Here is a 27,770-nt window from a genome sequence, read left to right on the forward strand (position 1 = left end):
TTTATCGCCCTCACGGGGCGGGCACTGCCGGCCTCCCGCCCGGCCTCCTCACAGAGCCGCCTGGCGGCCCCAGCTCCGCACCTGCACTTCGCCTCCTACTCCAACCGGACGTGTTACTTGGAACAGGGAGCTTCCAGCCCCATTCGAGTCCTCTGTTGTCAGTACAAACAGCAGCTGAAAGGGACTTCACCAATGGCATTCGCTGTCTCCAGAAAGCTGTCGATCGGGTCCTGCCCCGACCACAAAGTTCAGGGCAGAATCCCAACGTACAGCGACAAAAGACTGAGAAACGCTAGATGAACACAGGTTTTCAGGCAGGCACGCCAAAGAGATCCATACCTCGTGCCAATTCAGTGGAAGTACATCAGGGGAAAATTTAACAAGAGCTTTGAGACAGCGATTCACAGCTTCCAGGTCATTGGACCTCTCTTAACCCTGAGCATCATCAGCAGCCGCCTTGGCAATGATTGGGAAGCTGCCCTTCCACAAATCTGCTCCCCATTGCATCAAGAATCTGCTTCAAAGATTGCTCCATTAGCTTTATGTAATGTGCCCTACTTCTTGTACTGGAGGAAACGAGTTGAGTCTTACCCAGCTATGTCGTGCTTGTCATGGTTTTTAGACCTACATCTTTGCACCTCCCAGTCATGTCTTTTCAAGACCAAAGTTGCAGCCAATTCAATCACTACTTATAAGAAAGCTGTTCCGTGGCTCTAATCACCTTTAATGCCCTTCTCCAAGGTGTTTCCAGTTTTATGATATCTTTTTAGAGATGAGCGGATCTTTGCACAGTATCCAAAAGAGGGGTAAACAATGAATTTGTCCATACAGTGCCATAACAGTGTTTTCAGTTCTGTTTTCTATTCCTTTACTAATAGTTTCTTCTACATGTTCACTTTCTGGTTGGCCTTGAGCATTTAAGAAGACATTTTTATGGACCTTTTTACCATAACTCTCAAATCTTGCTAAGTTGAAACGGTGAACAGAGCCACTTATATGGAAAGTTAGGACTGTTTTTGCATTACTTCATTTGCATTGATTTTTATCTGATACTTCGTTGCCCAGTTGCTTAATTTCATGAAATCCTTCTTGATTTCTTCACAGTTGGCTCTCATTCAAACTAGCCTAAATAAAGTATCATCATCTACAAAGCAGGTGCCTATGAGAATCATCTGGTTTGGTTATGAGAAATTCCAGTTGGTATTTATAACCAATACAGCATATAACATTTAGAAAACAGCAAACTTCTCCTAAGTGATAGGTAGGGCAAGGGAGATGATTAACAATTTTTCTAAATCTCTCAAATGTGTCCATTACCATGGGCTTTAGGAGAGAATCAAGAGAACAATAGAAGCAGTAAGAGCTTTAGAAAATATATTAGGTATCTGTAACATATACTAGACAAAAGGAAAATACCTATCCTTGAGATTCACAAGTGGAAAACAGGGATACATAAAAGCTTGAAAAGTTTATTTGTCTTCTCACATTTAAGTACTGGGACTTAGGGGAGGGTTTGTGGTTTTTTGTTTTGACTATGATCCCAAAGATACTACCCAAAGGGTAGACTCTGCGGATTTAAATGTCCTTGACAGACGAAAAGGTACGCAAAAAGACAAAACACATTGTTCTAACAGCAAGCCATCCTATCCTACCATGTATCTTCTATTCAACAGTCATGCACCACCGCAAAAAAGGGGTGCCTTTGCTTCCAGAACTGGGGTAAAATAGCTGCACATTTACAATGGACAGTGGAAATTTCAGCATTGGTTCTCCAATTCATAACACAAGGCTGAAGTAAACACAGCTGATGAAATGGTGAGACTGGATTCAGAGCTAGAGAAATTACAAAAGGAACAGGCTGACCGAGCAAAAGGGATGTGTTCCCATACAGCTCTGACCACGAAAACACACACACTAAAGAAAGAAGCTGTCAAGACTCCTACTGCACGTGAAACTGAAAATCATCTGTTTATTTTGTATAGTGATTACCAGCTACAATTATTATTATTATTATTATTTTAATAGTAGCTAAATCAGTATGTATTTTTCAGTTGCCTTTTATGCTCTCAGCTGCTAGTCTGTTTTGGGAAATAATTTAATCGAGTCATCAATCTGTTTAATTCTCTGGTGACCAACAGAAAAATGACCACACTCTTTTTAATGTTTTAATTGTAGTAGCCACTAGAAGCCCAAACCAAAATTAGCATTTGGGTGTTGAGTTCTGTGCATACCTATAATAAAAGACAGTTCTGGCCCTGAAGGCTTATTATTTAATAAGACAAAAGACAAGTGAAAGAAAGTATCATCTTAATTTTGCACTTTGAAAGCACTGCCAGAGCAGCTTTTAATTGTTTTGCTAAGAGTTCACAGGTATCTTTGCTAGAGCAAACAATGCTGTTTTCCATGTTTACAGGCCTTTGCAAGAAGCAAACCATCTCACTCTCTGTCACAGTGGTGATTTCTTATTTGGGAATATAGGCTAAATCATTATCCGTAGGCTTATGGATTAAAACTGCTAAATCGCTCGTTATGTTTTATTCCTGCACAGTCAGATGAGTTAAAACTTGTACAGATAGCATGATAGGAACTTCTGAGTTACACAGAGGTCATTTTCCAAGAAAGACAAAAAAGAAAAAAAGAAATACATATATATATACCTCTAAAAAGTCTGCCAAAAGACCACCTTGGATCACTAGAACATGAGGCCCGGACCTAGCTCGGTGAAGTGAAATGATTTAGAGGAGCATTGAAGAGATCTGTTTGAAGATATGTTCATTGTTGAAATCGTACAGCGCTTGGCTAGGAAATGAGTGCACCCTGAGCTATACAGGATAAGTGACTGAAGGTGGTGGCTCAGTCAAAAATGAAGACAGAGGCCTCAGCAGAGCCATCAGGGAGGCTGGTACCAGCAAACCCAGCCTTAAAAGACAATACAGAATTTACAGGCGGATAAACAAGAAGGACACTTTTAATAGAAGTTTCTAAGTCGGCATTTTTAGAAAGACATCTATTGAAGGACTCATGCCATACCAGAGAAATTCCTGCACAGGAACCTTATAAAATGCAATAGCAGTATTTCATATTGATATATCACTTACAACCTGAACGTCTTTATAAACAGGACTGTGTGGTAACAGCGTAAATTTTACCATCATTATGCCAAGATGGACAGGAAACAGAGCAGTTAAGTGACTTTTCAAAAGCATCAGAAAGAATAAATGCTTGAAATGTAGCTTAAATTTGGGAATTTTGATTCCAAGGAGCATGAAATGGTGTAATCCCCTAGCAGACAGACACTGCACTGGTAGAAAAAAAAAAAGTGACGGGCATTCCTGACTGTATCTGGCCTACTGCATGCCTGCTGGTCTGTAACATGGGAATGCAGGGTAATTGTGTCAGTCAGTCTTGGATTGCTCTTGTTGGATTGATCTTGGTAGCTGTGGCAAGATCACATTTTCTACCTAGCAACAGCAAGAAAGCAACTAAACACAACTCATCTTGATTCTTGATATGATCTTCATGGGGTTGTATGCTTGGACCATGCAAATAAAAACTCAGATAGAGACTACTACAATCTGCTATTAACTGGATTTCACATGTACACTGCTTGATACTCTGTGATGGGGGAAACTCCCACGGTATTGATTTTAACATGTAAAAACCTTCCCCACCTGGGACCTGGCTATCTCAAGGACCCCACTAATCAAGACAGTTAGCAGGGGGAGAGGTCATACAGGGGCTCACCTCAGTTTCAGGTGGGGAGAGCCTGAATTTGCAGTGGGCATTTCCACCCTTCATCTGCAGAGCCAGCACGTGCTGCACTTCAAAACACAGTTTTTTTTTTCTTTGAGGTTTTATTAAGCTAGAAGATGAGTGGAGAGCTGTGAAGAGTTTTGTGCTCTGTTATCTGTGATATGCATTTATTTATGAATGGGGACTAGAGTGAGGGAGATGGTGAAAGACCTTTCCATTATACTAAGTGATTGCAGCATGAAATTAAATCATACAAGAGCGTGTAGCACATAGAGTAGCTACACAGGTACATTTATAGATAAAAAGAAAAAATGCTAATAAATATTTCCCCTGATCAAGGTTTCCTCCTAGGAACATGTAATAACCCAGCTCACAACATGAACCTTCTCTGCAGCACATACTGTACAGAAAGGGGGAGTTTCCCCACGTGATTTCATACTAATTACCGACAAATAGTCATACAAGAAAAACCTCAATCCACTCGTGCTCTTTACAGCCATGATTAGCATTTTCCTTTCAGAAGCTCGGAGTGACATTGCTTGCCTGGAATTCATTGCTCAGTCGCCCTGCGTGATGTATGGAAACTGCCTGCTCGCATGGCAGATTGCACAGTGCCTGCACGTGGCGCGCAGCTGCCTACAGCTTCCCAAAACGTTGTTCACACGCCACCAGAGCTGGTCGATGAACTTTTATGGGCAGTTCACAACAGGCTGACAAGGCACGTAGGACACTTGAAGTGTGTGTTTCCAGGCCACGGTAGAAATGCAGCTATTACTGCGAGTGGGCTTTACGAGGCAGCAGCACGTCCAGGTAGGCCGCTTGTCTGTGGGTGGCTGTGGAAGTGCTTTGCTTACCTGTGAATGAAAACTATCAAGGTATGGCAAAAGTTAAGGGAGGCCTCCCGTGTTCCGAAACACAGACTTTTCAATCAGAACACAGAAATTGAAATCTACAGGGATCTGTGTATTTTTTTTTTTTTTTAACCTGTGATCTCTGGCCTAAGGAACAGGTAGTAAGGTAAAAGTATCTGACCTGTTTTTGGAATTGGTCAATCACGCAACTTCATCGTGTACAAGTAAGATGAGTTTGGGGGTCAGGATGCTTCTATTGAAAATGGAATTGCTCAGGAAATACTCATCACAAGCAACTCTTAGCAGCTTTTTCCCACAGTGTGGCAGTCAGCACCACATTGTCCGCCCGTTTGTCCTGGGAGGGTGTCACAACACTGTCGCACCCACCAGCTTCTGCAGGGCCTTTTCTCTTGCTGTACAACTCCACTGACTAGGTCTCATCTCAGTTATATAGAAAATATCTAACTGATAAAACCAAAACCAGAGAAGTACCGATGTGTCTTAGAATCACTGCCAAGAGCACTAGAAAAATGCAAACAGGTGAAACAAAGGGAAAGAACACCACACAGTTAACATTTTAGGATGAACAGGGTGGTAATGCGATATTCTAAGGTTGAGGTGAATTTTGCTTGCCACTTGAGCAGGATGTGGCTGGAGCATTTACAGAGGTACAGGGCAGTGTGTGGCCGTCTCCATGGCTCATCATTGGCAGTGCCCCAGACTCCCAACTAAATGGTTTTAATTCTCCTTCCCCACTATAGTACTTGATTTTCTGGAATTATTTTCTCATGTTTCTTTGGTTCAATTTTAGCCCCTTTCTGTTCTTTTCATCTTTCCAATATTTAGCAGCTTTCAACACAATTATTTTCCTTATTTTGCCATATCTTCATAACCTCTCTTCTCTACTCTGTTCTTTAAGAGCTCTACTTTAATTATCTGCCTGGAAAAGCTGTGGGTTTTCCTTGAATTTGTCTTGTGTTTAAACGTGAATGATGACTCTTCGAGGTAACAGCTTCCTCTCTACCTTGTACAAGATGAACCATCCTGTCTGCATTACACTGATTCTAACAATAATCATAGTTTTGAGACATCTGTTTTTTAGTTGTATGACTTCACAACAGAAGTTGAAAGCTAAAAAGTTAGATAGTATTAGCTACTGAGCTGAACAAGAGTCACTCAGAAATTATGCTTCACACATGTAATGGATAAAGATTTCCACCCATTTTTCCAATTAACAGTTCTCCTGGAGCCAACCTCCCCACGCAGAGTCTTTCTGTTTCCTTTCCACTTTTCTGCAGTTTCACTACAGAAAGGATTGCTTACCACCAGCATGTAACAGCTTCAGTACATTAGCTAGCATGGAACTTTATGATATACTTAAATGACATAATTGCATGTGACAATCACCTGAATACACAATGTCCCACCAACTGAGCTTTGATGTCAACTGCAAGTTGTCAACTGCAAAAAATGTCTGTGACATATTTGCAACTGAAGACATCATTTTTGGATAATGAAATGTTTGGTGAAATACTTAAAATCTCAGGGTTTAATTTTATTAGCATTCAACAGAGATAGGAGTCTAGGTTTCCCTAACTTTCAGTTCTGTCCCAGTGTCACTTCTGTAATTTTGCCATCAGTTTGGTAGTAGCAATATGAACGTTTCCTCACAGAAGACCACCATTCGTAATTTAGAAAGGAAATCTGCAACCAAAATATGATTTATTGTGAAGCACAATATTTTCCCTAACTTTAAGAACTGGGTATTTTCACCAATCACTACGTAGGACAGCTAGTGAGACATGTACGTGGCTAAGTCCAAAATTCACTGATTTTGCATGTCTTAAGTCTATGCAGAATGTACATTCTGAGAAATACAGAAGCATCAAACAAGGAAAAATGAGCACTAATTATAAATTTGAAATATAGGAATAGCTGGTGAAAATTTGTCACAATTTACATATGCATTAAAAGCCCAACACGACTTCAACTCCAGAATTTTCTTAAGTAAATGTGGAGTACTTCAACAGTTTTTAGAAACCAAATGAAGAAAAAAAAATGAAGAAGACAATATAACAGTCTAACAACAGTCTGAATATTTTGAAAATATAGGACTTTTTTCTAGCATTTGGCTAGTTTTGTTTTTTTTTTTTTTTTTTTTTAAAAATTAACCAGCTTTCTCCATGTTCACAATAATCAATGTGTTGAAATGTTAACTGGGTGACAACTGAAACTGAATTTTCCAGAACAATTTAACACAATCTCTAGAACAGCATCATAAAACAACTATGGGCAAACAGAAACGTCTAGGTTGCAATATTCAATTAAAAATACAATCATTCAAAATTCTGATCTAGAGGAAAAATAGAACTGTTAATCCTGAAACTCTTAGGCTATCCAATAAAATCAAAAGAAAGCATAGAGAAACCCATGTATTTAAAAACTGGTGTATACTAATGTTTCCAGTGAAGCTAACTTTATGTGTGTACCTGGATCTACCAAAAAATACAGTGAGATAAGTAATTGGAAAGGTACTGGACAAACCAAGCAGACATATTCATGTATTCAATATGGAGGGAAAAGGGCTTAATCTCGTCTATTCCGGACATTTAGAAAAAATAATATTTTTAACATAAAGATGGATTTAAATAGCAGAAAACCAATTGTTACAATTTAGGTGAGACGTTCCTGGAAATGCAGATGAGCTACGTAGCCAGCAAACCAGTAAGTTGCTCCATACCAAGCTGTTTGCTAATGCCCTGTAGGAGTCATGCCATAATTGCTATCTGCTTGCTTTTTAAATGAAATTGTGCAATTGATGAGGTTCCTTCTAGACTAGTTTTAAGTTCGCCTGGTGTCCTGGTTTCGGGTAGGACAGAGTTAATTTTCCTCCTAGTAGCTGGCAGGGTGCTATGTTTTGGATTAGGATGAGAAGAGCGCTGATAACATGCTGATGTTTTAATTGTTGTAGAGCAGTGCTTACACCAAGCCAAGGACTTTTCAGCTTCTCGCTCTGTCCTGCCAGCGAGCAGGCTAGGGGTGCAGCAGGAGCTGGGAGGGGACAGACCCAGGACAGCTGACCCAAACTGGCCAAAGGGGTATTCCATACCATCTGACGTCATGCTGAACAATATATAGGGGTGGCTAGCCGGGGTGGGGGGCCGGCTGCTCGGGGATAGGCTGGGCATCGGTCAACGGGTGGTGAGCAATTGCATTGTGCATCACTTGTTTCGTACACATTATTACTATTAATACTATTATTATTATTATTGTTATTATTATTTTCCTGTCTTAATAAACTGTCTTTATCTCAACTCACAGACTTCACTTTCCCGTTTCTCTCCCCCATCCCAGAGAGGGAGGGGGGAGGGTGAGCGAATGGCTGTGTGGTGTTTGGCTGCCAGCCAGGCTAAACCACAACACCTGGAAAATTCTGTACACTGCTGGAGATGAGATGCCTCAGCAGAAGATGCAGACGGCTGTCCTTTGTTTCTTTGAGAGAGAACAAATGTGAACAGGGCACTGACACAATGACAGACATCAGGAGTAATATTCTACATGGAATCGGTAGGATTTCAGTGATAGAGACAATGGAAAACTGTAATATGGTGACACTCCTGTAATTACTCAAAACGGGAAGAAGAAAGGTAATCATTCATGACTGGAAATTCACAGTATAAGAGGATTTGGACAGACTTGAAATTTAAGCAGATAAGAAGGAAGCAGGTTCTAGGTAAAAATACAAACAAATAAAAGACGAGACATGCAAATGTCAAATATTAATGAGTTTTAAGAGGTTGGAGACAAGGACACCAAATGAGAATATTACATATAGCATATATTAAGCAAGACTTGTACAACTTTTTCTATGCCATCTGGCTTACTTCTTTCAAGGAAAGAAAGCAGCTCTGTTCACACACAGGAATCCCATCCCCGCTGTCCAAACAGAAAACAACCTCGTTGTTTCACTTCCATGTTTCTAATAGTTTGTATCTTGCTCCTATAAAAGTTATGAGGAAGTGCATGGTAAAGTAATACAATGCGCACAAACAAATTTATACGTATTCAGAGATTCACATTGATTAGGAAGAGTAGAGAAAAAAAGTTCAGCCTTAAGCGTTCTGAAGCTGTTTGGCAATGATGCACCTCGATAAGCACAGAAACCACAGACAGAGAGATGTGCTGTGTGGCTGCCTGAAACCACAGGAAGAGCGAACAACGCATGGACACCCTGCCACAAGGTGGAACAGGAGACATCTGCATGAACTGGATGTGCATGTCATACCTATCCTGGAGTCCACAGGCTGGCATCTGGGAGAAGCTCCACTTGGAGAACTGTCAGAGCCTTCTCAGACTTCCAAGTAAGCTTGAAACACACACAGCACTTAAGGACTTCGCTCGAGCTCTTCATACAGAAATACTTGTCTCTGTCTTCACAGTGCCAAAGCAGGTTTGCACACTGTCTCACTGACAATTCTTGGGAGCTTCCGGGAAAACAAAACACCAAAAACAAAATACTCATTAATTATTGGCTGAGAAGGATAAATATATATTTTTTTCTGTTTCATTACTGAGTGTATTGGAACTCAGTTTTATTACTTTATCCTAAAATACCATTTTTAATTGGTATTGCCAGCAAAGAAGGCAGAAGCTGAGGCAAAAAGATATGAATTTTCCCAATGTTGAGAAATGAATACCTCATCCAGTTTTATCTATCCAAAACTACTTATGTGTATTCTCCATCAACAATAGGGACTTCTGTCCCTGTAGGGAAATTGTTACGCCTGAATTATATTCATATTCTGAAATGGTTAGGTTGTTCCTATATACTTGAATGCATTTGAAAGGTGGGTTTAAACCAAACACTCCACAAATGCAATATACAGAGATGCTCCGTAATTCTCCATAAAAACAGGTCCCTGGATGCAAAGTGCCTAGCATGTGACTGCAGCTAATTATGGGTGTGGAACTCCGCCAGGAAAGGAGCTGTGAGTGCCACCACTGCTGACAGTGCCTTGTGCGTGCTCCTCGAGCCATGGTTCAGTCTGCTTACTGTTCAACACGCTGAGAAGTTAAGCAGACTTCATAACTGAAAGGCTGCAATTTGAAACCAGGTCCTTCAGCTTTAAGATGGGGATACATTAAAAAAAAAAAAAGTCTTATTTTAGTCATCTTCCAAAGTCACTGATTTCACTTTGATGACAGAGACTCCAGTTAAAAGTAAAATGATCAAACTCATGAGAATTTTAAACAAAGAGAAAGGTAAATTTACCGTGTTGGATAGTTAATCTCTCCACTAACATCTTCTCTCCACAAGGATTAAGTTGTCCTGTATTTCAGAACACACGTCAACACAAGAGACAAGCACTGCTTTTGTGTTATTCATATCATGCAAAGATTTCATTTCAATGTAATTATTACACATTGAGGTGGTATGCAGTCACTGATATGATTTCATGTCCTGGTCTTTTTTCCTCTGTGATCCTGTGCCCATCAGTAAACCTGCACTCATAATCTCTTAGTCTGCGTCTCTTCCACCCTGGTTCATACCTTTTTCCCTTCCTATAGCAAGTCCTGCTCCCTGAAAAGTGGCGTCCTGCACAAATAACTTTCCAAGTAACACACAAACCAGGGAGGGAGAAGGGGAAGTGGGGCATTTCAGAAGTGAAAATTTACAAAGCAGCTTCCAATTAGCCAGACCTTAATTTTGCAAATTTATTTAGGAAAAAAAATTAACATGAGCAAATGAGAATACCTCAGTGTTACGACAGAGTATATAAATGTCTAGCAATAGTCAAATAATTTGATCTTTAAATACAAAATAACCACATGAACACCTAATATACAGGTTTCATCTGAATACATATTTATTAGATAAATATTAGGTTGTCACATCATCTAACTACATACAGTTTTGCAAGACTAAAAATCACAATTATTTTTTCTGACCAGTTTAAAGTATGAAATGATTGCATTGTACTGTACATACAATGTACAAACAAAGACAATGGCCGTTTTTGCATGTTACTTCAGATTGTACTTTTTTTTTTTTTTAATTCTCCTCTGATCGTGATATCAAAAATTGTACAAAGTATGAATTTGGTTACAATTTTTTTTTAATCCCCGTATTTTTCTTCATTATTTCTGTAGCACCCTAAAAATACACAGGTGATAGACTAGTACACGTAAGCTAAATATTACATGTAGATAAAACAAAACGAAGGATCAGAGTATATTACAGAAGTGAAGGTGAAACAAATGCTGAGACTCCACAAACGCTAACAAACAGGATTCATTTTCCACATAAGATGGAGCTTCAAGCTTTTTTTTCCTGCGAAATAAAAACAATGCACATTCCAAGGAAAATGAATGCATTTCTGTTAACATGTCTCTATTTGTCATTTACATATGTACAGATGTCCCTTGAGTCTCCACTGCAGACATTGGCGTGTATCTGTCAGTCCTATAATAATGTCTTGGCAGCAGAACTGTAGATCTCTGTGGGTTCTTTCCCAGATGAACTTCCATAGGGAAACAATTAAAAAGTAAACAAACAAAAAAAGAAGAATAAAAATACTACTGGAATTTCATATAATAATTAAGCTTTAAAAGAAATGACTGTGATTACCCTATTTGCTAGTTTTTTTCTCTAAACTTTAATATGGCAGTGAACAGATAAAAAAATAACTAAATTTTCATTTAGAAGCTTTTTCATACTGAATCCACTATACAGTACCTGATTTTAGCTGACATAGTTTTAAAACTGTCTCACATGTCCAACATTTGGGTGATGGGTAAAAATAATATTTTATCTCTTAAGTTCTGCTCGGAAACCAAATGTTTCTCTAAGCTTAAAAATGTCAATCATCCACTTTAATGCTCTATTACTGTACAAAGCAGATGCAAACACTGCTCCAAACATATTGCTAATATCTATGGAGTTTTTTCCCTTTACTCTTTCCAACAGGTACTTTCAAATGATACATTTTAAATACTACCAGTTAGCAAAAGGTCAATCCTTAACATACCTGGTTTAAAATACTAACGTTGTGTTTAAGAGAAAAATAATTTCAGGTGACTAACATAGCTGCTCAGAAAACAATGGAGGGTGGAACATTAAATAGAATCAATTAAAAAAATCTGAGCAACCCGTTCCAACTAGTGAGAAATCTTCTTTATTCCAAAACCTACAGCTTAAGAAACTCCCCCCGCCCCCCCCCCCAAAAAAAAAAAAAAAGAACACCAACAAACAAAACAAAACAAAAGAAAGAAAGAAAAACTCTAAGGGCATAATGTCAGTTTATCATTAGCCACCCCTGCAAACAACTTCAATACCTATATAAACAATGCAGCAAAAATACAGGGGAAAACTACTACAGTAAAACGGCTACAAAACACATCTGTAACTGAAGAACGGTCTTTCCTAGTAGTTGTGTGATAGCAGCACCACACCACAACCATATTACCATGTATTATACCAAGGTATCTTTAATATTCTGCAGAGATCCTCTACAGGTTGTCAAGCCTACATAAGAAAAAAGATACTTCTAAGCAGAATAAAATATACTATACTGTTTCCCTCCCCACCCACCAACATCCCTACGTGTTAGAGCGCCCCAGCTTCCAAGGCTGGAACACCAGCATAGCGATATAAATAAGGTACCTTATACGCTCGCTGCTTGCCTTAGTGCATCTTTACCTGTTCAGACAGCTGGTCCTAGGTGTTCTGCTCACTTGGGCAAAGGAACAAAACCTCTGCCGTTGCCAGCCCACAAGTACCCACACAGTCGGTGAACATCAGTCGGTTAGGTGGTGGTTTTGTGCGTTTGCCATAGGCAATTGCTTTTTACTATGTTTCCATGACAGAGCTGGGCCCTGATTGTCCAGGTACTGCCTGACATATCAATTCATTCATCACATAAATGGATATGAAATTTGGGCTAATTATCAAAAGAAAACAGGGAAAAAACAAACAAACAAACAACAAACCTCCCTTATTCTGTTAAAGAACCCTCAATTTTCTTTTTTAAAAAAGGACCCATATTTTTCTTCAGACAAGGTATTTAAAAACACCAGCAAAAGTATAACCAGATCATGAAAATGTTGAATATTATCAAAGACAATACTAAAATATTCACAAAGATATTTACAATAGCAATTCTTAAAATAATTGATTTTGCATAATGAACAGCGCCTTTCTTAAAAAAACTTGAAACAGGAAAAATATAAGTGTGGGACCATCTCTACATAATATGTTTGACAGATTCAATACTCCTACTGGAAAATAAAAGAACTAAACCGCCATTTCCTTTAATATCTACAGCAAGGTGCTGCTGACTAGCATATATATATCATGACGCATGTACAGCAGTAGTGGGAAATGTTAACAAAGAGCAAAATAAAACAAAAACCGCAAAGAATTTACAAATATGACTTTGGTGAGAAAAGCAAATCCAGAGTTGTAAGCACATAGCATGCCATTTACAGCATTGCAAACTAAACACAAAGGGCTAGGAAACTATCTAGTCAGACAGGAACAAACAAAATTTTGTCTGGCACTTAAGTTTAAAACGCATTGTGGCGAGCAAATAAAGGTTATCAGATTGGGTTTGGGATGAGGAAAGGAGTAGGGTCAAGTTTGCTTTAGTAACAAAAAGAAACTAAAACAATAACTGTACAGTGGGCAAAAGCTGAAATGTTGCACCACAAGGGCAAAGTTGGCACACATGCACTTCTTACACAGCTACTGTACATAATTTATAAGAGAGAGAGACGAAGAGCACAGAAATGGGCACAGAAGCAATAGGAAGCTCATGCAGGAGAAGCAACCACACAAGAAGCACGGATCACAGGGGCAAGACAGTGATTGTGGCATCAGGGTCTCTTGAGGGCAGCAGCATTCCACGAAGTTACTTTTTCTCCCCATGCCCATTCCTTCGTGAGAACAATCTCTTTCTGGCAGCTAAAGTTAAAAAAAAAAAAAAAAAAAAAGAAAGAAAAAAAAAGACTGAAAGAGGAGAAAAGAAAAAGGCTGAATTATTTGTAACAGTCATGAAAACAGAACACAAAGCAAAACAAAAAGGAAGCTGTAAAATGTCTGTCCAATTTCAATGCCCCTTTTCAAGCTGATTATTAAAAATAATTATGCAGATAGTGATAATCTCCCCCCATCCTGCAATGATTTCCTATCTGCCTTCAACCCAGCTTGTCTTACTATGTATTGTGCAATACAAACAGTGACACAAACACTCAGGAAGCCGAAGGCTGTAGGTAATAATCAAGAGTATTTGGGTTTGCATTCCCCCCTCCCTCTCTTCTCCATTCTGTATGGAATATATGGCAAAAAGACCTGTTCCATCAATCTCAACAGCTGGGTGTTAGCACAGCCACAAACGGTACTGATTTGAAACCAAAACCACAAAAAAAAAAAAACTAAACTTTGAAAACATTTTTTATTTTTCCCATGTTTCCAATCTGTGTGTTTGAACAGAGGAATCCTTTGCAAAGAGGCGTTTAAGATTCCTGCACTTTTATAAATCCAAACACACGCGGCTGCAGCCTGGAGATGCTCAGGACTCCGTCACTGAAGACTTACTTACTAAACTGCTGTCTCCCTCTGACGGGCTTGTATGTCTTCCCTATCTTTGCCACTTTACCGTATGATTTGTGCTTTTTGGAGCTTTGTAATGTGTTTTGTGTTCTGCTTTTTGCGTGTAGCCAGGACAATTACTCCAACACAAACCTGTGGTTGGAGGGGGACAGAGGGGAAGTGGGGTGGAGGGAGATACAGTTTCAAAAAAATGGAAGAACATGCGTTGGAAGGACACTCTGAGACAGGTCAATTAAAGACAGTTCCATTTTGTTGCCTTTTCTTCCCTTGCCAAGATTGGTTTTTGCCAAGATACTTCACACTATGTTTATCACAGAACTCTCTCTCTATAGGATGAACAACAAACAGGGTTTCCAATAGCTGCACAACTGTCTATGCTTCATTGTGATGTGTAGCACGGCAGACTCTGAGATTACTGCATTTTTGTCTATTTTTTCTCCCGTCACTTTCGCAGTTTCTGAAGCTGACAAAAGCAGTTCTAAGATGAAGAAAGCAGGGAGTGCACCATTGGATCAACTTGTGAGTTTTTTTTTCTTCTTTTGTGGAAAAGGAGTGTTAAGATTCCTTGCTGTGCAGCCACACACGTGTGAACAAGTGAAAGGGATGGGGGAATACACATAGTTTCAGTTGTTCTCAAAGAGAGACAGAAGGTCATCATTGCTATTGCTTGGCAAGTCAGGAGGATCCAGGTACGAAAGCAGCTCATCTGGATTTGTGAGTTCTGGAAGCAGCTATAAAATATAAAGATAAAAGGAAAATTACAGATAACAGAAATACATTTGTGTAAAAAGGGATTAAACACCACACATTCCTGGAAACTGGCTTTCATATTAATATATACAAATAAGTCTGACGGCAGTATCCCTGCCTAATACCCTAGGATGATGTAGTATCCACTGGTTTGTGAAAGTCTGTATTAGTCAACTTTTACATATGAATTACATTATCATCTCAGTGAGGGTTTCTCAACCAACTTCCCCATCACAAAGCTCATCAATAAACAAAGTTTATTTCCTGGCTAGCAATGCTGAAAAAACTTCTTGATAAATGCTAGTTATGTATCTTAGTTTCATATAAAAGGCTGAACCAGGAAAACATATTTAAGCTTTAAAGCAGATCAACAACACCAGTCAGATCTGACTCACACAGTAGCATGGTGATTGCTTTATGCCTGCATCCTTACAGAAAGAGGCAGCCCTGTCCCTGCCTCATACACTGAGTCACCCCGTGACGCCTCCGCACACTGACGTATCTTCTGGGGCAGTCAGAGGGATCCAGAACTCATCAAGAGGTAAAACTAAACCAGACAAAAAAAAAATCACCCCCCCCCCCCAAAAAAAAAAACAAACAAAAAACCACCCCTCAAAACAAACAAACAAACAAAAAAAAAACCCTGAGGAAGAATACCGGGAGAGGAGTGACAAGACAGGTAGGTGAGTCCTATTTCTTTCCATGGTATTAATGGGGGCTTGAAGTGCTTACTCAGCTAAACCATTACATGCAATTTGAGACATTTTAAACGGTCAGGGGCATGGTACCCCATCCAGCGGAAGATGCACTGATCTCCACAGTATTTTAAAGTATCAAAATAGTTGTGATTCTTTTACTAATATTTTTTACAAATACTGAGTTTCAAATAGAAAAATTCATTTTTCCAAGCATCACTCAGATTCTTTTTGATCTGACAGGTAACAAGCACACTTTAACTACTAGATTTTGTAAAAGGCAATGTTTTCTGGTTTATTCTGCATCTCACCAGGGCTTGGTGAAAAGTAGAAGTGTCGTATTTAAAAAATGACAGGGAAGAGTTTGTAATAAGCTCCCTTTATATTCAGCGTTGCGTTGAGGCCAAGACAGAAAAACATGGACTGATTTAACAATAACAGTAGGTATGAGAAATTCCTCTTAAGTTGTTTTATGTTGTCAAATACTATAAAACCAAAAGCTTGACTGCATCACATTTAGCATACAAATATTACATTTATATGCTTCTATTACTCCTCTGAAAATGCAGCTTCATCTTCTAACATTAAACGGATGAACATAATTTTAAAATAAGCTACACATGAAATGTAGAAGGAAGTTTATTACTTCCTAAGTGTTTTAGAAAAAAAAAAAGATGCCAAGTTTACATAAACAAAATGTCCCAGAGGAATGTTTTCTTAAAACACCTCCTTCTTTTATTCATAGCTAAACTGCTGTTGTAATAGCACTAGACTAATGATAAGGCAAAATGTATTTCACCTGCTATCATAGTTTTTCTGAATATCTAGTATGGAAGACCAAAAGAAAATGGCGGCCTCGCCAAATGTTTAGAAAGAAAAAAATGGCTGAATTTATCCTACAGATTTTTCCAACTCAATTGTTAAAAATCTAACATAATGTCTCTGAGACTCATTCTTGTATATAGGGGATTTTTATTTTATTTTTAGAAAAGTGAAAGTTATAAACAATATGCTCAGTATCTCTAAAGATGAAGTCTTTAGTTTTGAGGGTGTATTTCATATGTTGAAGCAATGGCAAAAATTTGGGATTAAAATGTTTCTAGGACCCCCAAAAAATAGAATCAGACATTTTTTTTTTTTTAATTAAGGCATAATTTAACACTGTATAAGGGGTGGAAAGGGCAAAGGGGTGGAAATTCTGAAGAGGAAGGGTATCTGAGAATGCTGGTGTGTTCCCAGATCCCCTCGTGCAGGCCTGTGAAAGGCAGGGCCCACCTGGAGCCAGAGCTGGCCCTGCAGCTCAGCGCCTGGCATGCAGCCGGTGTGAAAAGCCAAGGGCGCAGTAGGAGCTGCGGGTCGCTGAGGGCGCTAAGCAGGAGCAGAAGGGAGGGAGAGACGGGTGGGGCAGACACCAGGGGATGTGCTGGGCTTGGCAGAATTTGGAGCGGCGCACCCGGTGCTCCTGAAGCGAACACTTCAGGGGTCTAAGGAGGGCTGTGAGCCTCAGGGCCTCTTCTGTGTGGTGTGAGTCATCTTTATGTATATCAGGTGCGTCCTTCTACCCAAGTTAAACCCCAGACTGTGTGACACTGAAGCACTAGTGAACAATCACAACCTTGTCAGCAGGCAGCAGACTCAGCTGCCTATGATGCATTCCCCAGCTTGGTTTCAGCTCACAGATAACGCCACATGGTGCCTCGCTCAGCCTGGTTCCACAACACAGCCACCAGAAGTTAAACCCACTGAAGTAATTCATCTGATCGTGATGAAGCTCACAGATATTTCAAAGACCTACATTCCCCACACTGTACAGCACTCATCTCCTCATTCAGCTAAGACCATTTCAGTCTCCCATTGAGTCCAGCATGCCTCCATCAGTGATACCCACATTACTATCATAAACGTACAGGCTTTTTTCTACTTTGCTTTTCACTACTTTTTTTTTTTCAGGTTTATGTGCCTGACCCGTAACAGCATACTTTGTTACTTAAATACCTGAAGAAAAAATGAGATTATTTCACCTATTATTAATGTTACTCCTATGGTCCTTAAGGGCAGAGACCTCTGGTTGCCACTTGACCTGTAGCTAGCTCCCAAGGGACGTGGCCATCACCGTGCTGTGTGACAGAGCAGCAGCCTCCCTCTAACAGGCAGATGCTACTCCACGGAGATCTTTTTGCAGTGACTGGAGCATCTCTTCCTCCCTCTCGCCCCTCTGCGAGGCTGCCTGACGGCACAGTGCTGTCGCGTGACAGGGAACATGCACGTACACAGCAACAGTAATACAGATATAAATCTGAGGCACAGAGGTGAACACTTTTCTCAGAAAATTACATTGTGCAGCAGACTTTGGACCAGACAGAAGATACAAGTACGGGAACGCATGACTCAAATGAAAATCTAACCCTAGCTAAGAAATTTAGATTTTGTGAGGTAGGTAGGTGGTTAACCAGAAGGATGCCTCATATAACTTATTTCCAGCACTAGCGAGCAGATGGTAGGACACATCACTTTTGGCCTCAACAGTAGGTTTATCTCTGTTTAGTCATGAGCTGCCCTCAACCCTGGCTACGGAGGCAGAAGATATCCGCATCGTTTACTTTCCCATCCGCAACGCCAGCGTGGCACATCAGGAGGAGGGATGTTTGCTGCTGAGCGGCAGCAGCAGGGCCTGTAGCGGCTGCAGCGAACTGAGGGAGCAGTGTGGCGGGCCTGGTGAGGACCCCCACAGCCACGCGCCCCAGGGCTGGTTTGTGGCTCGCTGGGCGCTGCGCAGCCCCAGCCCGGACCATGTGTGGCCGCCTCCTTCCTCTTATCCGGGCACGGCGGTGGCTGCAGGGTCTGGGCTTGCACACACGGGAGTCCCCGTCCAGCGACGAGGAGATCTCTCCGAGCAGGCGCCCGACCTGCCCTCTCAAGGAATGCCTGCCTTCACGCTAGAAAGAGGATACGGCTGGCACGTCATGCAGCTACTTACAACAGAAAAGTTTCCACAGCAAGCCAGGAGTGCCCTGTCACCTCAGCTGCAGCGACTACACCCATGTACCCAAGCATGAGACGATGGCATGTGCTGTGGAAGCGGCTCCCCATCCCCACACCCCCCCCCGCCCTCCCGCCGCCATGTCAAGCACACGCTATGGCAGGCAGATGATAGTATGACACAGACTTACATCCAGCGAGGGCTCCGGCATGTCAGGTGCTCCCTGTCCACCAGCCTGACCCTCTAAGGCTGAGGAGGGATTAAAGGTCAGGTCACTGTGTGGATGGTTGCCAGAAGCGGCCGGGGGCGGCTGCCGGGACTGCTGGCTGGGAGGCCCGCTGTGATGTAATGGCTGCCCTGACTGGCTGCTGGGGTGAGGGACGTGCAAACCTTGCTGCATGGAAGTATGGGACTGATCAGTGCTGCCGGGATGAGGGATCTGCGGAGGAGGAAAAAAGCAGGAAAAGAAAGTGAGGCCACAAGGTACAGTGCTCGCGGTGCCTGACTCTGTAACTGCATGTTAAAAGGAAATAACGTAAATGAATTAAAAAGACAAAAAAAAAGTGCAGTCGGAAAAGAAAGCTCCATATCCCAATGCTGAAGGCTTTTTGAGGGTTATCTGCAAAGGGGAAATAAACATGTTGGGTTTGTGCTGTTGCATTTGCTTCGTTGTGATGTGGGAAACTAGACTTGACCATGCAAAATAACAAATCCCGAGGAGGAGGGGAAGAGGCTAATGGGCGCTGCTCAGCGTGAGCAAGGCAGATGCTTTTCCCTTAAAAAAAATAAATCCATGAATGGATGGAGAATTTGTTGAATAATGATCCCCATGCCAGTAAACTGATTAACTGAGAAAATGCATAATTTCTGCTTGGATTCTTTATTGGGTAGCTTGCCTGAAACTACTGCCTATTCTTGTTCCAGCTTGTTATAAACATCTGGCAAATGCCAGCCCTTCCCTACTCCTCCTCTCTTTTTTTTTTCCTCCTTCTTTTCAGAATGCAACGTCCCTTATAAGGGCTGCAGATTTTCTTAGCTGATAGTCATGAGTTCTGATGGTTGAAAAGAACAAGTGGGCTCAGTTAGCAAAGCTCTCCAACCACCAGCAGAGCTGCTGGAGGTGGCTGCGTACCTGCTGACATCCTGCCTGACTGAAAAGTACTGTGCATTAGCTTAAACTAAGCACAGACTGTATTACATAATACATTTTTACTTTATATTCACGCCATAGGTAAGTTTTCTAGCGAAACCTTAGTATTTTTTATGTTTGCTATGGGGAATACCAAACGATGTACATCTTCCAAACCCTATTATGGAAGGATGGTGGAAAAAAAATCTTTCTCACATTACAGAGAAGCAACAAAAATGCACAAGCCCAATTTTTCCTTCTGCTGCATGTCACCTTTAATGCTAGTGGACTCTTTGGGACTTGACCATGGTGCCATGAGAAAGAAGCGTATGAATGCCTCAGAATCGGTTGTCTCATGTTAATTGGGTATATGGAGAAGCAAAAAATGTAAACATTTTTTGAGAAATGCTACATATTGCCACAAAGTGGAGCTGAAACAAAAGAACAGATACATACAACAACAGCATGAAATTCATCCAGCCAAGCCAACAGAAACTAGCAAAATGCTATGTCAGCATTGACCCTTTCATATCACAGTAAACTGCAAGGTTATTTTAACCTTAATCTTCAGTTTTGGAAAGCGAAAGGGAGGTTATTACAAAACCTAATAAAAACGTTCCCACAAAACTTAAAAGAAAAAATCACAGAAACAAACATTTTTTAAAAAAAACATTGCTCCACTCTCATGAAAACTGACATCTGAACATTGATACATAGGGACACTCATACTCGGCTACATGGAGATCCTTTCCAATAGTTTGGTAGGCAAGTTGATGGAAACGAGCAGGATTCTACATGTAATGTTGTTTTGGGGGCTATTCCCCATGTGAGAGCTTAAAATAACTGTTATCAAGTACTGATGAACACTCCTCTCTCCATTAGGGTCACAGTTGAACTACTTGAAAGGTATTCTGTAACATCATTGTTGTTACCTTATGGGTAAACTTGTACAAAATCTGCCCATAGACCACAGCTTAACATAAATAAATCTGCAGCCTAAAAACTTTGCAAAAGTCCGAGTGAAAGTAGATGTCTGTCCAAATGGTACTGTTTCCTTCTTCATTCATTGAGGACACGTGCAACAGAAAGTGTGCAAATTAAGAAAGCTTAATAACAAAAAGTAAAAAGCAATTTAAGACAGTGTTGCTTAAGTGGGAAAGCAGTTTCCAGAAAACAAAGCGAAACAGGATCACCTTGAAAAGTCTCATAAATGTATCCCCAAACGCACAAGGCAGGAGTCACACTGTTTTCAGACATATTTCAAAACACACACAGGTTAGAAATTCTATAAATTACATTTACATATGTAAACATTATATAAGTATTTAGTTGATAAGGCAGTATCTTGGGCCCTGAGACAACTGTTGGATAAGGAGTAATTGTTCATTTTAAGACTGAGGGATATCACTTTTAAACAGGCGCTGCAGGTTCAAAGTCCATCTGACAGCATTCTATTCATCCAGGCCCACGAGCCTACCTGGGAGAAAGCAAAATGCTCAGAACTTCAACATTTGTCCATTTGTATTCAGCTAACTAATGATAGGTTTGCACTGGTACAAAACCACTCTAAACAATAAAACCTATAGATCTCCAGCTTGTGTCTACAACTCTCCTTGTTTTATTTTAAAAGCACTAACCTACCTTATGAAAGCTGAGTCTAACAAAGTTCCCTTTGCCTACACGGCAAGGAAATTCCAGAGTCATTTTTTGGAGTGTAAACTGTGGCACTCTTAAAACATTTACAGACTGTAAAAGGAAAGTTTATAGCGCACACAACTACATCTTCTGTTTAATAGCACAAAACAACTCTTTACGAGGCTAAGAGTGACCTCTAGGAGTGCTGAGATGTAGAACAACAGGACTTGCAGGCTGAAGAACAATATTCTGTTCATCTCGGAAGAAAATTGATAGTGAAAAAAGATCAGCAGGTTAAGTCAATTGTTTATACATCTCTCCACTCCAGAGGTCACAGTTTTACTAACTCTTTAAGCTGAACTAAGTGGCAGAACCACTGAAAGATGCCATCCTGCCCTGCTGCTCTTCTCTGCCACTTTTCCCATACATTTTTCCTTTGTCATCAGATGCATCCTTGCAGATACACAGTGAACTAAACTGGGGAACTATCATGTATCCAAGTTTGTTTTCCCCCTGAATTAGTTTTCAATCACATCAGTAACATGATCCAGATCACTTCATGGCTGTAGTAACTTCTGTTGGTGTGTGAGAGAGGAAAAGTGAAAACAGAAAGAAGAGGGATTACTTCTTTCCCTAACACCTTCATGGTTATATGAAACTACGGCCTGATCATTCATTGCTCAGTCACGTACCACTCCTTACACTGTCTTCAGTAAACAGTAAGCTAGAATTAATTCTGAATTCTTGTTTAAAACTTGCTCACAATTTCTGAGAACATAAAAAATGCAATTGTGACAGCTATCTTGCCATAACATAGTGCAAACATTTGTTCTATAGTTCTCAAAGCATTTTACACTGGGTATTACTTCTAGCCACATTTCAGATCTTGAATTCTTCTTCTTCCCACAAGAGTGGACTGCTAGTGTTGACAGAAGATGGTTCTGACAATCCATCCCTTTGTTACCCAGCCCTACCTACACTGGAGAAACACATCTGCATTTTGTGGAATGACCTACAGAGTGTGTCTGGAGTGATCAACTCCTTCTGCTACTATTATATGAAAGCAGGCCACAACATACATCTTCACAATGGGAAAATCAGGAACTTTCTCAGCAGCATTCAGCTCTAGTTGATTTCAGTTATAAATAGACCTCTGGTCTAGAAGGACCAGATGTCTCCTGACTCACCCTTTGGACATGAAATAGTCAAAGTGAATAGTAGATGAAAACAAACTACACCTTATATGTGTAAAAAAGAAAAACAGAAAGCCAGACAAGAGTACAGACAACATCGTGAAACCTTAGTTCAATTATGTAATGTGATTTATAGTTACTTTCATATAGAGATGTCAGTCTGAAGACAATCAGTTACGCAGTTCAGAAATATGTTAATGGCATGTGTTTCTCTAAAAGCAGCAATTTTAAAGTGACTTTCCTCAAGTCTGCTACCAACAAACAGTTCATTTTTGAGAGAGAAGAGAGCAAGAAGGAAAAAATAGAAAAAGGAAAACAGAGACTTTGTAATACTGAAAAAGCTGAGCAGGAGTACTAACTGTCCGCAAATGTGGTCTAAAGACTTGTGTGGCCAAATTGGCAAGGTCAGTCTAATTCCCTTGTGCTACTAGACCTGAAAACTGATCCTTATTAGGGAAAATCACCCAGTGACATAAACTGGGTGGAGCCTGCCACTTCCCTTTCCCAAACAGCATACCTTGCATATCACGATAGATGAGGGAGAAGTGAGGCAAAGGTTTACTTTAATTGCCAGCTATCAAAAGCTACTATTAGTCCTGCTACAGACTGGCCCACAGAACCAAAAATCTATTAACATTTGCCCAAATACCCTCTTATAATTCTGCAATATGTATAGCCTTGAGCAACTTTTAACTTTGCTATTATCTGTAAGGAGTCCAATTTTCAGGAAGCCACAGATTCTTCACTTTCATATTCAACCACTTCAGAAACTTCACCGGGGCAACTACTATAGCAAAGGTAAAGCAGTTACTGATGGAGTGGAGAGGTAGGTGTCATGTAATGGGAGGCACAGAAGAATTCCCTGTAGCTTTGATTCAAAGGACAGCAGCTGTGTGTGAGTGGTTCATGTTGGTAACAATTCTCCTCACTGCTATATACTCCTGCTGTACGGTTGGTTCCGATGCAAGACTACTCGTTAAACTCGGTATGTGAAATTTGCCAAAGTAAAATTACATTTACAGCATGGCTGTTCTGTCCTTTATTAGCCTGTTATGTGGTAAAGTCATTACAGTTTCTGGACTCTTTGCAGACAGTCATCTTCTTAGTTGGGATCACTCCAAGCTATACTAGGAACTCTCTCTCCGCTCCCTTCCTATTTCTCACCATCCTCCTTGGAAAACCCACTGCCAGCTAGTGGAGACATTGACTGAGTAGGCTTTTGCTAAGCATCTGCTACCACATTTCCTCATTACATTCTGAAATTGTACTTTCTAGTACTCACTGAAGACATGGCACAGATGACTTGTCAAGTTAAACATCCTTCCTGTGCAGTACGCTATACAGCCCCTGCCCTGTAACTTAAATGAATATAAAAGGATATACACACACACACACCACACAGAGTTAAAATAGGTGACTAGCCATGCCTAATAATTAAATGCTGCTCGTAGCTTTTCTATCACCTAGTTGGTGCACTACTGCATTTTCTGGATATATATATAAAGTTCTGTATATCAAACTTAGTGCATTGAGCAAGCTGTTTTTCTAACACATTTCTGCCTCTCCAACTGAGACCTGAGGAACTTCCATTTTTTTTACATCTCTTACATTGATATACCCTCAGACCAGTGGCAGCATCTCTCCTTGAAATCTACAGGCTTGTCCTATTCCCAACAGCTTAAAGGTGCTTTTCATTCTACTTGGGTAGAATTCTCCCTCAGAATACTTTGATGCAAATTTTGCCCTCAGGGACAAAGCCAGGGAAGATACTGTCCATACTTTGAAGTCAGTGAATGTCTTACAAGCTGTCTGCTGAGGATGGATATTCAGACTCTGCTGGCCCAGGGAATGAACACTAGTCTTTTTAGGTGTCAGAGCAAAGCACAATGATTAACACAAGCACACTGAGCCAGGTTGTCTCTTTCAGGTAAACAAGCTTAAACGACAATTCAAAAAACCTCAAGCATGTCTCTCCACAAACTTGAAAAGGCCAAAACCTAAAAATGGCATTTCTGACAACATTTCTCAGGGCTACTCTATTTCAAGAACTGCCAAAGCTAGGAATCCCCAAAGAAGTAATAGCAGATCACAAGCAAAGTCCTGAGGAGAGCTCCTTACTCCCACAAAGAACGATCTACGTCTGCAGCGCCATTACTTACAGATTCCTGCATGGGGTGACTGAGAGGTTTGTCGAGAGCTGCCATACTGCTGGGCATGTCTGGGGGATGTGACAGCTGTGGCCCATGCATGAAGTCATTCATAGATGTTCCACCAGGATTCCCGTGCGGAAAATCAAAGTTACCATGACCTTGGTAACTGTTGCCTAGAAGAGAAACAGATATGATATGTATGATTTTTTTTCTTGACACTGACCTTTCAGAGTCTCTTGTAAAAGCTGTGCAGTGCCACATCCTCCCTGCATAGCATGGGGAAACAGATGCTGAACGTGGTGGCAATGTTGCACTCCCCATTCCAAGAGGCAGCTGGAGGAATAGGGAGGAAAAAATGTCATTTGACTTTCAAATACTGGCTACTGCTAAGAGTATTAGGATTCACTGTAGCAGTTCATGTACGTTTTGCAACTCACTGAAAACTGCTGACACTTTGAACAACAACTGTTCAGTCACTGCTTAAGCAAGACAAAAAGTCGAAGGAATATTAAACTCTAAGGAATATTTGCATCTGGAAGTATCACAGTGAAACTGTGACTCACTGCCCAAGCACAAATTATATATAGGACATCTGCATTATTTTTTATCTACGTTTCTATGCCCTCAGTAGGATTGTAGTATTGCTTCAGTTTCTGATGAAGCTAATTGACAGAGCGGTATCAGGAAGTTGCCACAGTATCAGTTCATAGCACAGCACCTATTTTACCTCTTCTTCTTCAGTATAAACAGGCAATTTCCATTAAGATAATGCAGAAGAGGCCTTCTTGTCTAACTAAGGTTTTTGAGGTAATTCTCCTCCTTCCCATGAAACCTAATAAAATTCACTTGACTGTCTGGAAATACATCATCAATTTTCCCCTTCTGGAAACGTATCTATTCTCATTTTCAGAGTTACAAATCATGTGCTTGTATTTTGTGTTTCAGCCTGTGGATATGCATTTTCGTAATGAAAAATCAGTGAATTTTTGAAATCTACCTAACTTTGGACAGAAATTATGTTTTCCAAAGCACCGAAATCCCACATCAATTCAGACTAAATGATCTGGATTTAACTCTGACACATTTACCATTTAGCAAAAAGCCTGGGGCCCTCTGCTGATCTTCACGACAAATATTGTATGGCCATTGCCAGAACATTCTGATCGCTTCCACCTCAGCCCTGTGAGTGTCACCTTAATTCTTAAGTAAGCATGTATCAGAGTACAGGGAATTTACTCTCCATATTCTTTTCTGTTCTGATCCCTCTGTTAACACCTGCACGTGAGATACTGACTCTGGCGGTTTATTTGCTGCAAAGAACAAAACTGAACTAAAGCCATGAAGCTGTTCCGTGTAAGTGACCAAACTGGATGATACTGAACTCTGAAATAATAGAATAGCTTCACAGCTTGCACAGAGAGCCTGAGGTTTCTCAGCTGAAGTACAGCAGCTTTGAATGTCCGAGTCAAGAAGGGAGTTCAACAAACTGAAGTAGCTGCATCACTGGCTCTTCAGCACAGCTTCATAAGCAGAAGTTTAATCTCACAGGAATAGAAGTCATTAGCCATGTATGAGTATTTCTCCGAGAGTCGGGACTTTGATCTGTCATGTAAATACCACAGAGCCTTACTAATTCTCTTTTTGTTAATCTGCTAACTGGATAAGTCTCACAGAATGTAACTGCTCTTGCCTTGCTTCTCAGGAAAAATTAATAGCAGGGAGCTCGAATAAGGTCTTGTATTACCATGTACTGGGTATATTTACAAATTATATACTTCAGTATACTTACTGACATGACCAAATAAACAAACATAAACCACGGTAGTAATAACACTATTACTTTTTTGTAGAGTGCTGTTAATCAGAGGACATTACCTAATTTGAAACACTAAGTTTCACCGCACATACTGATAGAGAATGAAACTACGAGGTAGTGTACCCAAGGATTTACAAGACCTACAGGGGAAGGGAGGGAAACAGTCTAGGCAGCAAGTGCTAAACAAACCCTACAACCCAGTTTACTTGACTACTGTGTCCATTTCTGAGTACAAGAGCTAAAGAGATGATGAAGAAAGATGGTCTGTTCTCATGCTCTGACTGCATTTCACTCCTACTTAAATACAGAAAAAATTGTGATTCAGTGCTCTTGGCTTTGTTATAGTAATCATTCATCTGTTTGAAAACCTGAAAAGTTTTATCATCTGTCATCAGTTTTGCAGTCATTGGAGCAAATTAACCATATTTTGCATGCAAGTGACATTTTTCTTCAGATGCCTGCAAAAAGCACATATATCACCTTGTAATCAATTTGGGGATTCTGATAGTGTGAACAGTTGGTCTTTTCTCAGAGCTGAACTGAGTCATATCATATTACATGCAAAAGGAACAGTCTCTGGTTTCATATTTTCAGAATTGTCACTAATTTAGTTATTCACAGTATAGCAGTCATTTAAAAAGTATTTCCACTGCTTGGATTTAGTTCCATGTTTCGCAAACTGGCAACACTGGATACAGGATCTCAGAAGTCATTTTCTAATGCAAAGGTGTTTGCAAAGCAGTTACAAATTCTTTAAAAATCATCCACTTTCTGGGCAGCCTATGACATGTTAACCATCTGGCCACAGGTTAAACTTGGCGGACCAAGTGGCAGGATTAATGAGTCAGGTTCTCTACTTTGTAACTAATGTAGCATCAGAAGCCTTCCATTGAATAATATGGGAACAGAAGGAAAATGGACAGAAAAGACAAGGAAAGATGCATACTGTGGCAAGCCATGAATACATAAGGGAACACACAGTGTCCATTGATTCAGGGAGCACCACATGGCAACAAATTCTACAATCACCGATTTCCTTACTAGAACACATTTTCCTCTAACCAGATGAATCTTAACTGAAAAGTTTAATGCAGAATTTCAGAACAGCAGCCATATACATTTTGCTTTCCTTATGAATCTTCATGAGAAGATGCAAAGACATACCTGGATCACAAAGATGACTGAACCATGACTTCTACAGTGACAAC

The 27,770-nt window shown here is 40.4% G+C and overlaps 1 protein-coding gene across 25 annotated transcripts in view; it reads right to left on the reverse strand.

Moving 5' to 3' along the window:
* Window positions 1-10,451: 10,451 nt before the first annotated feature.
* ZMIZ1 (zinc finger MIZ-type containing 1) overlaps window positions 10,452-27,770 on the reverse strand; it is a 347,690-nt gene continuing 330,371 nt past the window's right edge. For 19 of the 25 annotated variants that reach the window (XM_050711824.1, XM_050711811.1, XM_050711812.1 and 16 more), the window contains 3 exons: window positions 24,756-24,919; window positions 18,830-19,078; window positions 10,452-14,945 (listed from right to left, as the gene is read on the reverse strand). In XM_050711824.1, coding sequence (XP_050567781.1) covers window positions 14,838-14,945; window positions 18,830-19,078; window positions 24,756-24,919 — 521 coding nt within the window. In that variant the 3' untranslated portion in view covers window positions 10,452-14,837. The remainder of the gene's footprint in view (window positions 14,946-18,829; window positions 19,079-24,755; window positions 24,920-27,770) is intronic. The other 6 variants (XM_050711828.1, XM_050711829.1, XM_050711831.1 and 3 more) reach the window with 2 other exon arrangements.

The sequence above is a fragment of the Cygnus atratus genome, chromosome 7 (genome assembly GCF_013377495.2).
Source record: "Cygnus atratus isolate AKBS03 ecotype Queensland, Australia chromosome 7, CAtr_DNAZoo_HiC_assembly, whole genome shotgun sequence".
NCBI classification, from domain to species: domain Eukaryota; kingdom Metazoa; phylum Chordata; class Aves; order Anseriformes; family Anatidae; genus Cygnus; species Cygnus atratus.